Below are 12,691 nucleotides of genomic sequence, written 5' to 3' on the forward strand. Positions count from 1 at the left end.
CCACATGAAGAAATAGCTGGTATATATTTTGTAATTCTCCCTCTTTAAAAAAATAGTGACAGCAGGAACCTGTTTTTTTGTGATGAGGGAAGGAGAGATAATAACAGATTACCAGTTCCCTTCCTACATCAACACTGTGCACCACAGTCTGCGTCTGGAGAAACTGGAGGGTGCAATACATAGTTTGAAAAATCATGTTCAGGCTCTTTCTGGTAAGCAGCACAAGCGCATGTTTCTCATTCAGTATGGTGTTTCAGCTGAAGCGTGTGAGCCAAATTCTGCTTTCACATTAGTGTGAATCTGGAGGGATTCCACTGGGTTTGGTGGAGTTATTTCAGAGCGAGACCACAGTAACCCAGGCTGCAGCCTCGCTCGCGGTCCCCACGCTGAGAGGTATGGGGAGCATGGTAATAATTACTGATGATTCTGCTTCCCTGGAGCTCCCCGCACTGAAGCAATTATTCTCTCCTTTTCATTACCCATTCAGACCGCATTGGCTAAATAGAAGACAGATTCAACAATTAATATGGACTCCATAAGAGACAGTGAGGAAAACCTACTTGCTGAAAACATAATTCTTCAGTAATCACTAGGAATCCCTAACTGTAAAGGAGCCAGATCCAATAAAGCTTAAAACTTAAGCAGAACTTAAGCAGAAACAGTTTTCCCTGTAACTCTGAGTCAGGCATTTCAGTTTTGGAGGCACACGAGTTCAGATGTGCTTTTCTTTGCCTAGTTCAAAACAGCACCTGCTCTCCGAAAGATGGGGATGTTTGCATTGCTGGTGTGACGTGTCTGACTCTACCTCCGCACCATCTTTTGAGCTCATGTCTGTCCCAAGGCTTATGGATTTCACCCCAGGGATCAGGTGTTTAGGAGGGCCAGCATCTTATTTTGGGCTATGTCAGTTGTTGAAGCCCCAGGTCTGTGACAACATCAGTCATTGTGCTGCCTCTGAGTTTCTGGAGACCTACTCTACAGTGGGTTACTGAAGGAACTTATATTGATCTGACAAATCTGAACCTCAGAGGTCTCACCCGAAGTTTCTTAGAAATGCAAGGTTACATCTGAAGACTAAGAGTTGCTGTGTTGTTTGCCATCTGCCATCTGCACTGAAGTGTCGGACGGGACAGAGTCTCTCCCTTTCTTCTGAAGTGATTGTGCCAGCGTGCAAAAGCTCTCACTGCCAGAAGAGCCTTCCCTGAAACACAGTATTAAATGATGCTTTTGGCCAACATTTTCATTGGGGAAAATTCCCACTGGGATATTCAGATGATATTAAATGTAGTTTGGATATTCAGATTAAGCTGGAACCAAATCACCTACTTCAGACTTGCAACCCTGCTGGATTCTTTGTACCTCAGCCTGCTTCTCTGACCAAAGAAGGCAGGAACATATCCAATTTACCCTTTCCACAGTCATCTTGGACAGGAATGAAATTGAACTCGATGAACTTGGAATTTTTCCCTGTAAACGAAGCATCTTCTATTTCACAACTCATCCCTGTTTATGGCTGTTACTCAGCCATCAGCGCAGGGCAAACAGCGCAGGGCGCAGCCTCGGAGGCTGGTGTGTCACCCCTCGGGCAGTCGGTCCAAACCTGCCTGGGTGGGTCCTGCCAGGGGCTGGCCTGGCTCCGGGATTTGGGTGGCTCACACAGCTCTCCCTGCTTGGGATCCGGGGTAAATTAAGCAATGCAAATGTTGGGCTGGTCCTCCCTCATCTGAAAGGAGGAGGAAGTCCATGACTCTCTGCATCCATCCTCTTGGGACTGAAATGGGAAAGACTGAGTCAAAGCTTCATTTGTATTTTGCCTGAAACTGTCAGAATTTGACTGGAGCTATGCCTGATTTTTTTCACTCAGCTGTTCTCCTGCAGTTTCCTTCTCTCAGCACTCTCTAGCGTTGCTCAGGGTGTATTGCTGCTCATCCCTCCTGCTCTGCTAAATAAACCTTGACCGAAACAGCCAGATGGAAGTCCTCACCTTCAATTTACACATCAGCCCCTTTCAAGACTACATATAGCAAAAGGAGATGCAAATATAGACCAATATTAATCCGCTCTTGAATTGTCAATATTTGAATGGTGTTGGCTCTCATTCTGGACAGTAATAAAAGAAGCTGGCTAATCATACATAACTGTTGGGAGCTCTGTGCCATTAATTAAGGGAAAGTTTTACGCAGCTGTCAGATGCACAAGCTGAGCATTTCCTGTAGGGGAGAAAGATTTCTTTGGTGACAGTTTCATTAGAGATTTTGGACAGAAAAAATTGCATTTTGATGACTGAAAAATCATGAAAGAAACACCCAGTTTCTTCTGCTTTGGAGAGGATTCTCCTCTGTGGCCATCATCCTCCCTCCCCGGCCACCCAGCTAAGTAATTCCTGAGCACGAGGCAAAACAAAACTCACCGTGTGCACCTCTGGTCTGTCCTTCATGAATACATGGGATGTCTTTGAAATGGCTGTAAAAGAATAATAAAACCCGAGCTGAAATATGCCTCAAAGAATGGATGGATAATTGTCCATTAGGATCACATAACTGGGAAAAATTAAATCAGTATAAACTTCGCTCTGATCTCTCTAATTTAATAAGGTTACACCAGTGTAATCAAGAAGAGCATCTCAGTGACTGCACATCAAATTAGCTCTCAGTATAATTGCACTGATGTTGGAGGAGTCACAGCAGACAGACATGTCCTCTGATACTTGCTGTAGTTATTTCTGTTGTAAGTAAGTGCCGCCAAGCCAGGTCAGAGAAGGATGAGCTACGAGGAGGAGGGGAGGGAGAAACGGCTTTGATCTCAACACGAATAGCCTTGATACTGTGGAAAGCCACATGGGGACACTGGGAGTGTTCACATTGCCTGGTTGCAGGTATCCAACTCGGTTGCCAAAATTCAAGGATTGGACTTGAGAGAGAAAGGCACTTCAGACGGGTGTCACAGCGACCTCCTGATTTGTCCAGATTAACGCAGATTCACAGCACAGCCTATGCAGCATCCAAAGGAGATTTGTCCCCTCACTTAAGCACTTATGTTAAATGCCCAAAGCTAGGCAGTGACCTTTTCTTTTGAAAGTATCTAAATTATTCTTGCCCAATTCAAGTCATGAAGGGGGAAAAATGCCTGGATGAATAATGGCAAACACAATTCTGTGGAAAATAAAAGAAAGCGTACAAACATCCTTCAGCAATACTACCATCTGTTTGGGCTCAATTCTAAGAATAGCCTTTTTTGAGGAAAAGGAGTATTTTTATTCTTACATTCACAGCACATGCCATAAGGTGAAGTATATGATAATCCAAATTATTTTTTTCATGATGCACATTAAGTTTTTAAGACTGAGTTTGATGACTTTTTAGGAGCAAATAGCTCCATGGAAAGCAAAATACAGTGCAAACATATACCGAATTTTAATGACATTTTCTTAAAGAAATGAAGTATTTCTGGAATGAAATATTTACCTTTTGCATTTCAAAATTATTTTATTATAATAATTAAACCTAAGGAGAAAGACCAAAAAATACAAAAACCAGTGAATGAAAACTAGTTCAGAGTCACTGAATGGATGACTGGTTTCACAGCCAGGTTGGCATGTTGTGCCTTAGCCCGCAGATAAGTTTTGTTGCCACCACCACATGTGCCATCCAGAAACCATTCCCAAAATCAAATTCTTTCTCTGGACAGGATTATGAAATTGAACTTGTGGGGTATCATCCAAGCTTGTAGGCAAAGATTTGGAATATCTAAAGTGATAAAATAAGGAAAAAATGATAAAGCTGCTTGCTTGACCTCATGCTTGAAGACCTGAGGGAATCAGAATATCCACTCATCCTGCCATGCACTGCTGAGCTGGTGGATGTACTCGGAAGCTCTGTTTTCATGCTTGTATTTTCTTATCATCCTCTGAAGCACCTGACACCATTCATGGCCAGCACACCCCCCTTGTTACAGATCTGTTTCTTTATCATGGCTAATAACAGAATTATATTCAAAACCATAAAGCAACACAGAAATAAAAGTGCCATCCGGATAATATGAGCAAGTATATAGGGAAAAAGATTGCAGGGATTGCAATGGTGTTCCAGTTTATTTGAATCTTGAGACACATACTGTGCGGACAACACGCTACTTCAAACAAGCTGATTAATATATTTGAACACTTGAAGCTGACAGTCAAGTGATCTGTGTACACCAGGCTTGGATGAAAGGAAGCCTAAAGAGAACTTCTGGGAACCTGTGGCCTCGGGATATTTCATTAATAATTAAGGAGCAGTTGACATTGTGCTTTTAGTTTCTTCACATCATGACAGTGTTAACAGCATTGCTGCTGTCACCCACTGTGCTGGGGAGAAGCCTTGCAGCAGGAGCTCCAGCCAGTCCCCAGACTGGTTTATGGTATCGCCCTGTGTGAGCCTTTCACAACTCTTTGCTATCGCTTTCTCAAACTATAAAATAAGGAATCTTTTCTTGGTATTACAACAGTCTGTGGGAACCCCAGTTCCCAAAACCAAGTTTTATTGGCTGAGGTGGTGTGAAAACTCAGAACAAAAAGCCTTTCCGTGCTCCAGACACCCTCAGTCTGAGCATGGGCTTAGTGAATCACGTAAGGGAGCAGTACATTGTGACAACAGGTTTAAAATATAAACACTTAGTCAGTTTGCACATTATGGAAGAATACTAAGATCCACCTTGACTACAGCAAACAGTCATGTCATTAAATGTACTTTGGTTTTTTCTGCCATTGTAGGAAAAATCCATATTTGGAAGGGATTTTTAGGTGTTCAGCACAACATTGCAATTTCCAACAACAGAGCGTCCGTGTTGGGCTGCCCCGAACCCATAAAGTCAAGTATGCACTTGAACAGGTTTGGGTAGCCAGAATGCTGAAGAACAGAAAATATTTCGAGAAGGGCTGGAAAGGTGGACTACTCCACCCCTCTGTGTGTTTGCAGCCAGTGTTTGTGAGCACTCCCTGGGCTGATTGCGGGAGGCAGAGGCAGAGGCAGGGGCAGGGGCAGGGGCAGAGGCAGGGGCAGGGGCAGAGGCAGGGGCAGAGGCAGAGCCGCTGGGGCTGGGCAAGCAGCACCTCGCCCTGACCAGCTCCAGCTCCCAGGGGCGCTGGGTGCCCCGGCCACCCTCTCCCAGGTAACTTGTGCTGCTGGTGTTGGTTTGGCTTTTCTTGGGTTTTGCTTTTGCTCTTCCTCTGCTGCCACTTCTGTCCTTCGTTTGAGTTTAGTCCTGTGTGTGCTCTTGTGCTACATGAACTAAGGAGCTCCTGCCAGTGCTTGGCTTTTTTTGTTTGGGCTTTAAAGCGCCTGGTATAAATTTTCCCTTTTGGTGCGCTGGCTTTTTCTGCAAAAGGACACAAGAATAAAAAGATCAGCTTTCTGAACAGAGCGTTTGTACCAGCCAGGCTGGGATTGTTCACCTTTGTGGCATTGTTGAACTGTTCCCTCCCTGAAAGCCCAGGGTGTGAATGTTTGAACTATTTTCTTTTTCCCATTTGGCTACGATGCAGAGTGGCTGAAAGAATTGTATTAAAAACTGCCCCTAGAGCCTTAAGGACTGAAATTCTGCATGTCCTGGATGCACGGCCAGCTGCCAGGTTGCTATTCAGATTGCTCTTGGGTGTTTCTTGTTTGCTTTAGGTGAGTCATCTCAATCCTTCCTTCTCCTGTCCCTTCCTTTCTGTCTGTTGTGTGTCCATTTCTCCTCCTTAGCCACTGAAAATGCTCAGATGCATTTGTCTGCTGGTTTCATTATACCCAACATGTGTCTGAGTTATCTTTTTCTGCAGGAGAGCAATTGAGAGCTGCACTGAGGGAAGGTAAGGAGACTTTCTAAAACCCTATCCTATGATGAGTCCTTCCTTGGCTCCACATGAATCACAGCAGGAGCTTCTGCCTTTCTGGCTGGACCCTGACTGACACGTCCCCATGTTCACCTCTTTTCCAAGAGGCAGGATGAGGGACAGGGATGTACTAAAGAGGATCCAGTCCTTGCCCTGTGGCCACAAGACAGGCTGCTTTTTGCATTAATTAATGCGTGCTAGGTCCTTCCTCTGCCTCTGGAACATACGCAAGTTTATTTAAGTCAGTCTTTCCCCAACACCTGCAGAGTGGACGTATCTATAATGAAATGGGATGCGAAGAGAACTAAGTAAAGTTGATTATTTTTTCTGACATTTAAGTACAACACATGGCAAGTTTTAGTGAGGATTAGTTGCGTACTTTTTATATTGATAGACACTGTGACACAGGTGATTGTAATATTTTAGGTTGGTCAATACATTAGAAAGGTCAGGCTTATGTGGCTTTAGCCAGAGTACACAGTAGGTCACGGATTTTGTTGTGATTTTCTCTTGTCATTTTCAAAGCTTTTACCACTCTGCCAGTACCAAAACAATGATTTTTGAGAGCAAGAGAAGAAGGAGAATTTTACCAAGCCTTGAGCTCATGGTCAGGGCACACTACAGTTCATATAACATTAAGAAAAATCTAAAAAATACCATTTTCGTTTGGATTATTTTCTGCATTACAATAGAAGCAGTGAAGCATAATTTGGGAAAGGAACTGTTTCAGAGCTGCGTCTGATCTGGAGGCTGGTAGTTCATGTTCCTTTTTAAACCAGTCAGGCTGCATTCCAGCTGGTCTGAATGAGCCTCCCCCCCCAAGGATAATATCCTTGAAACTTAATTGAAAAATCTGTATCTGGAAAGGAAGCCGAAGGATGGGGATGAGCTTACTCCAGTTCCTCTCAACTTCTAAGGGTTTTCTTCTCATTTTGAAAAAAGCGTTCTTGCATCAGCATCATTGCTTTTCCTCTCTCAATCCCCCAAAATTGTCTTGTCCCTGTGAATGTTGTCAAACCTTCCCTCATAGAATTGACATCTTGCCAACAACACCTCCCAGGCTGGTGGAGGTTTGCTCCATACTCACAGCTTACTACAGAGGCAAGCTTTGTGCTTTTCAGACATAGAACAAAGGGCACAAAGAGGTCCTGCCTGGTGGTTGTACCGCTAATAAATAACCATGATTAATAATCAAGGCGTACCAAAAACACCCAATGGAGACACCAAGTCAGCATCCCAAGAGATAGCATAGGGTTCACAGCTGGACAGAGGGCCTCAGGGGTTGACAATGTCTGATTCTGCCCACTAGGAGCAAGCGTGTGGCCAGATCCTGACGGCTCCCCAAGACTCGCGGTTCTCAGGCAAGTCACTGCACGCTGGAAGTCCTCAGCATCTTTTGAAAATCCATTTGTTTGTGTGAGGACTTTAGCTGGGTGCCAGAATGGGTCTTGATGCTTAGCTTTTGGCAGCCCATGTTCAAAGTGGCAGTCTTTGTAAACGCATTGGTGAAAACAGAAACCAAATGAGAGCCTTGTGGGAGTCCCTTATTTTTCCGAAAACCTCCTTGGCTCCATATTTAATAATTTTAGCTTCAAGAGAAGGTGTTTCAAATGAGAGAAAAATGGATTTGTTCATATTAACTAGAGTCCTGAGCACTTTGGGAAAAATGTAACCATTTCATGTTAATGACCGAGCTGGAGTTGCTTGTTTATGCAAATCTAGAGCCACATATGGGTGCAATCAGATGCAATGGTCTCTGCAGCAGCAATTTCTAGATGTGATGGCAGAAGCAAATAACTGTGACATTACTTGCTTGGAAACTTGAAACTGCAAATTTGATACCATTTTCTACGTGTATATTATCACTTCTGCTGATACCCCGTTTTGTCTATAGGTGGCAGTGACCTTTCATTTTTCTCTAAAATAGGGCAGAAGCATCCATACATATATATCTTCCTAATTTTACTAAAGGCTCTGGGCCAGGACTGTGAGGCTGTGCCACTGTGAGCTCTGCACCCAGAGGAATGCCCACCCAGAGCGTGCCAAATGGGTAGTTGTAAAACTGCTCATACAATGCAAAAATCAGTGCAATACAATAATCAATTACTGTTGCAAGGAGGGAAAAAGTCTGCAGACATATTATACATGCACATGGTGGAGAACTGCATTTGGTGTTTTGGGATCATATTCCCAAGAGCTTTATGTAGCAGGTTTGTCCCATTTTTAGCAAAAATAACCTCCAAGTCTTGTCCAGCTTTCTATGAGAGAGAGAGGGTTCTGGTGAGTGAAAAACTTTAAAAATTCCACATGACCACTGTGTGTGTTTTATTTCAGTGACAATTATAAACTTAATTGTAGAGAATGGGTAATCCCTCCTAGAGTAAAATACGCCAGAGATCAGAGCCTGCGATCTCTGCTCTGTATCAGTTAAAGATAACTTACCTGATGTGAGCAGAGCTGCATCAACAGGAAACTGGAGTAACTGAGAATCAAGCTACAAATCATTGTCTAAATAAAAACAAAAAAAGAATTTGCTTCTCACACTCCCCACAGATACGTACTGATTTTACAGCATTCGTGAAAAAGGAAGTACGTAACCTGCAAATATTCCGTCCTCTGCTTAAGTTGTCTCCTGGCATAAACCAGGCGGCCTTGTAAATGGAAAACAAAAGTAAATCCTCCAGATTCAACCAGATACTAAATTTACCATCGAGACTAAGCAGTAGGATTTGAATCTTGTTTTCTTCTCTTCTGATAGGATAATGCTTAAAGTTGCTAGGAAACAGAATTACATAGCAAGGACAAGAGGCCATTGTACGTCCATGGGGAAACGCTGGCTCTTTTCCAACATAAATCAGAAGTTCTGATTTATAGTGGAAATATCAGCTGAGAAGATAAAATCCCTGTAAAATAACTCTGCAGTCTGAAATCAAGGCTCAGTCCTGCAGCCACTATTTATGCAGCGATTCTCAGCAGTGCACGACTGCGGTTCATGTTTCAGCATCAGTGGGGGCCGTTCAGTGTCCAGCGCGGCACTAGGCACTTAGCAGAGAACAATAACCATCTCTGGAGAGAGGCCCAGCTTGGATTTCACGTCAGCTAGGATGCAGCATAAACCAGAAGCCAGATCTGGACCATCCCTGTAAAGCAAGGGTTTGTAGATTGGGGTTAGGAAAAAACCACAACCAGCCTGAGCTCTGTAAACACTAACTGGAAGCAGACACTTGGGTCTGTGGGCTGAAAGGGGAGCTGCCCCCAGTTCTCACATTCAAATTCTAGTGAACATGATTTAGCAAAACTACTCTTTTCCTTCTTTTCTCCAATAGCCAAAGGTTGTTTAATTAAAATACTAAAGAACTTGCTCTCATCCATACCTCTGCAGCTTCATTGATTCATACAGGCATAAACCAGAGCAATAATAAAACAGAAGAGCACTTGGTACCCATGGTGGCTGTGCAGGACATCCAGAAGGCTGAGCACTGGGGGTGGAGCCAGCTCCAGCCCTCTGCCTTCCTCTCTTTAGAGACCTTCCTCTTTCAACGGGTGGCTCAGAATAGTTTCTCCTTTTATTGGTTTTTTTGTGTAGCTTTAACAGTATATATACATATATATCCCGAGCCAAAGTCAATAGGAACCTTCCTCTTCACTTCAGTCTGGTTTGCCCTTCAACCATGTTGCAGGGAGTATGTTTGGCCCCAAGGAATTTATGGTCCTAGAGCAAAGCAAGCTCAGAGGGTACATAAATGTATTTTAAATTAAGGGGAAAAGAAAAGAAAAGAAAAAAAAAAAAAAAAAAAAAAAACCAACCCAGCAGGTTTATGTGTACTTGTACAGAGGAAAGATGCTAAAATTGAATCAAACACATTGCCCCTGAAACAAAGTTTAAAGAAATCAGAACACTTTCACTAAGTGTTGAATTATCTAATGAACTAATAGTAATTAACTAGCTAAGATTATGCCTGGATTGTACCAGAGCTGTGACTCCAGTGGGTATGAACATAAGAAAGCCATTTTAAACTGACAAGCTTGGGTATCAGTAGTGCTGCACCTGTGGCAACACAAGATGCTCAAAAAACACATCCAGGACCACAGATGAATGCTGCGGTGGCTGCTTCACGTTGTCTCTGACTTGCTGCAGCTACAGTCTTGGCAGGGCTCGAAATAGCCAAGGAAAGGTAGCTCAGTTAATTCTATGGGCTGCAGCGGACGGGTGAAGCTCTCTAGAGCAGGCCAAATACTTCCACAGCCACAGGCGAGGATTTTCCCCAGAGGATTTGTTATACGTAACTGCAGGACATACAGGGCCTGATATTCAGAGTTCACATGCATGATGTCTTTTCATGCTGCCTCTTTTCTTTCTTCTTTTTTTTAAATGAAAGCCAAACAAAAATATAAACCCCCACCAAGCTGCTGTAATTTATTCATATATTTTGGTCTTTTTCACTTTATTCTGCTGCTAACTCCGTGTTACTATCTACTGAGTGCTAATGAATGATGCAGGTGTGATTGCATCCAGTTTTCCTTCAACAAACAAGAAAAGTTTGTTAGTTTGTACCATTTTTAGTAAGCAGATGTGAGCCCCTCTGCATAATTGGGTTTGAGTAAGACTGGTTGGTGCAGACTGATGACTGGGGCAGGTGCCTTTGGGAAAGCAGGTGGGGCTTATTAGGAACTTAAACAGCCTGCCAACGTCTGTCACCATTGGCTGTCTCTTAATTTGAATTAGGCAGTAAATTCATATTAATGAGAAAGAAAGGGTTATTTGGGTTTGTTTTTTTTCCCTCCACCTTACAGGAGCTATGGGGAATACAATGAGTGTCCCAGAGGGAGCTGAAGAAGACAATACATGCACAGTAAAGAGCTATCAGGTAAGCAAGAGCTGCCCACTCTCATCTTCCCTGGCCATTGCATATTGCAATTTTCAAATCCTATGATGTACCCAGTAGTAAGGACTGTATTATTTGCTGTTTCAGGCTCTGTCTGAATCTCCTGACAATATTAAAAATGGATCTGTTGCATTTGTTCAGGCTCCTTCTCCTGCAATGAATGGTGAAGGTATGTACTGGGAAAGGGTGGCATATTTGCGCTACTCTTGCCACCAGACAGGCAGAGAGAGGTTTATACTGGAACAAAAATAAATATTGGTGTATGGTCTCAAATTAAAAGATGAGCCCATGCTTCAGCTCTTACTTGTGAATCAGTACATGTGTTTTTTCAGAAGCTTGAAAGCTTAAAGGTAACAAAGAGTAAAATAGGAAAATATTTCTGAAGTCCTCTGGAAGCTGTTTATTTCATTGTTCTAATAATTTGGTTCTGCATCTGGTCCACAAAACGTGGTTTTATAGACTGAAGATTTGTTAGTGTGAAGTGTTACAGGGCAGGAGTGGTTTGGCACTGGTGCCTTTCAGGTTGTTGCACAAACCTCAGGGTGTCCTGTGATAGACTACTTCTGCTTGGGCTCTGGTGGAAATAGTGCCTCTAATGAGCCTTGGAGAATCACTGCTGCAAGGGGCACAAATTGGGGCTCTTGAAAGGGGCATAATGCAGCAATGGCACCAATGCAAGGATCGGTGGCCTGTTAGTGAGGTTTTGTCTTTGGGGGGACGCAATGAAATGTTGTTTTGAAGACTGGAATAAGAGAGATGTTCATGTGTTGGAAGGGAGAGCAAAATAATAGTCTTTCAATAATGTCATGGCATCCCTGCTGCTAGCAGGGAGTTACTGGATGATGTTGTTGCCAGATTGAAATATCCACTGGTATGGAAACCAATAGTCTGGAGGGGATGTAGGAGAAAATAAAAAATAAAATAAAAAATAATTTAAAAAACAACAAAAAACCCCAAACAAACAAAAAGAAAAACCGCACAGGGGGACTCAAGGGGACTCAATGTATTGAAAAAAGTAAACTTATGCAGGCTAGAAACGAAACTTTTTGAGTTTTAAAATATTCCCCAACTACTGTGGAGAAGTAACCTTTGCGAGGCAAATGTTTGTGCTGTTGATCAGGCTGCTTTGCTTTGCCAAACCCATTCTCTGGTCACAGTGGGCGCAGCTCTGGGACTATTTAGGAACTGGGCTGTTCTATGGAGAGCCACTATAATCTTCTGTTTGTAAAAGAAATCAACAATGTGCCCTAGACTTAAGGGTCTATCCCCAAACCGCCTAATAATGATGCCTAAAGATAGGCAGGCTAGAACTGTGCGAAGATTGTATTAAGGTGACAAAGAAAAAAAGAAGGGAGTAGGAAACTGTTTTGGGGAGGACTTCTTTTAGTGACTGCAATAAAAGACATTCTTTTGAAGTGTTCTGCATGCGCTCAGCTTTCTGGGGATGTTTTGAGCAGTTTAATGTTAATAAAAGAAAACTTTGCGAAATTCTTTGCAAGCTGGTTACAGAAAAGGAAATAAAATTAAAAACAAAATGAAATCCACGTCCTAGCTACATGTTCTCATCCACAAGATTGTAAAGTCTTAGAAACCACCTCTGCATTTTTTTTTTTTGTGAAACCATATTTCTGATCCTTTCAGTAGCAATTTTGACAAATGATATGATAGAAATGTGAGTGCCTTTTTGTTCATCTAAACATTTCCATCTTGTTCTCTGACTTCTGGTCCTGTGTTCTCGAGTAGGTGCATTGCTTTGACTTCAAAGATACCAAACAATTATTTGTTAACAATCAAATATGTGGAGGGATATTTTTTCTGTCCTGTTTGTCATTTAGAAAAAGTGATTGACTGGGAAAAGTACCATAAGGTGGTAAGCATTATACCTGCAGTGGTGGTGTTATAACATAATTCCCTCTGGACCTGAGGTTTTGCAGTGAAATGTCACTTCTGA

The 12,691-nt window shown here is 42.7% G+C and overlaps 1 protein-coding gene across 1 annotated transcript in view; it reads left to right on the forward strand.

Annotated features, from left to right (window-relative positions):
• Window positions 1-5,589: 5,589 nt before the first annotated feature.
• The window catches only part of BCAS1 (brain enriched myelin associated protein 1), a gene marked incomplete at its 5' end in the record, with an annotated part of 54,740 nt that continues 47,638 nt past the window's right edge, over window positions 5,590-12,691 (forward strand). The window contains 6 exon segments of the mRNA XM_082325596.1: window positions 5,590-5,646; window positions 5,652-5,720; window positions 5,722-5,727; window positions 5,731-5,830; window positions 10,649-10,722; window positions 10,828-10,909. Coding sequence (XP_082181722.1) covers window positions 5,590-5,646; window positions 5,652-5,720; window positions 5,722-5,727; window positions 5,731-5,830; window positions 10,649-10,722; window positions 10,828-10,909 — 388 coding nt within the window.

Source organism: Platalea leucorodia (assembly GCF_965183815.1).
Source record: "Platalea leucorodia genome assembly, chromosome: 13".
Classification (NCBI taxonomy): domain Eukaryota; kingdom Metazoa; phylum Chordata; class Aves; order Pelecaniformes; family Threskiornithidae; genus Platalea; species Platalea leucorodia.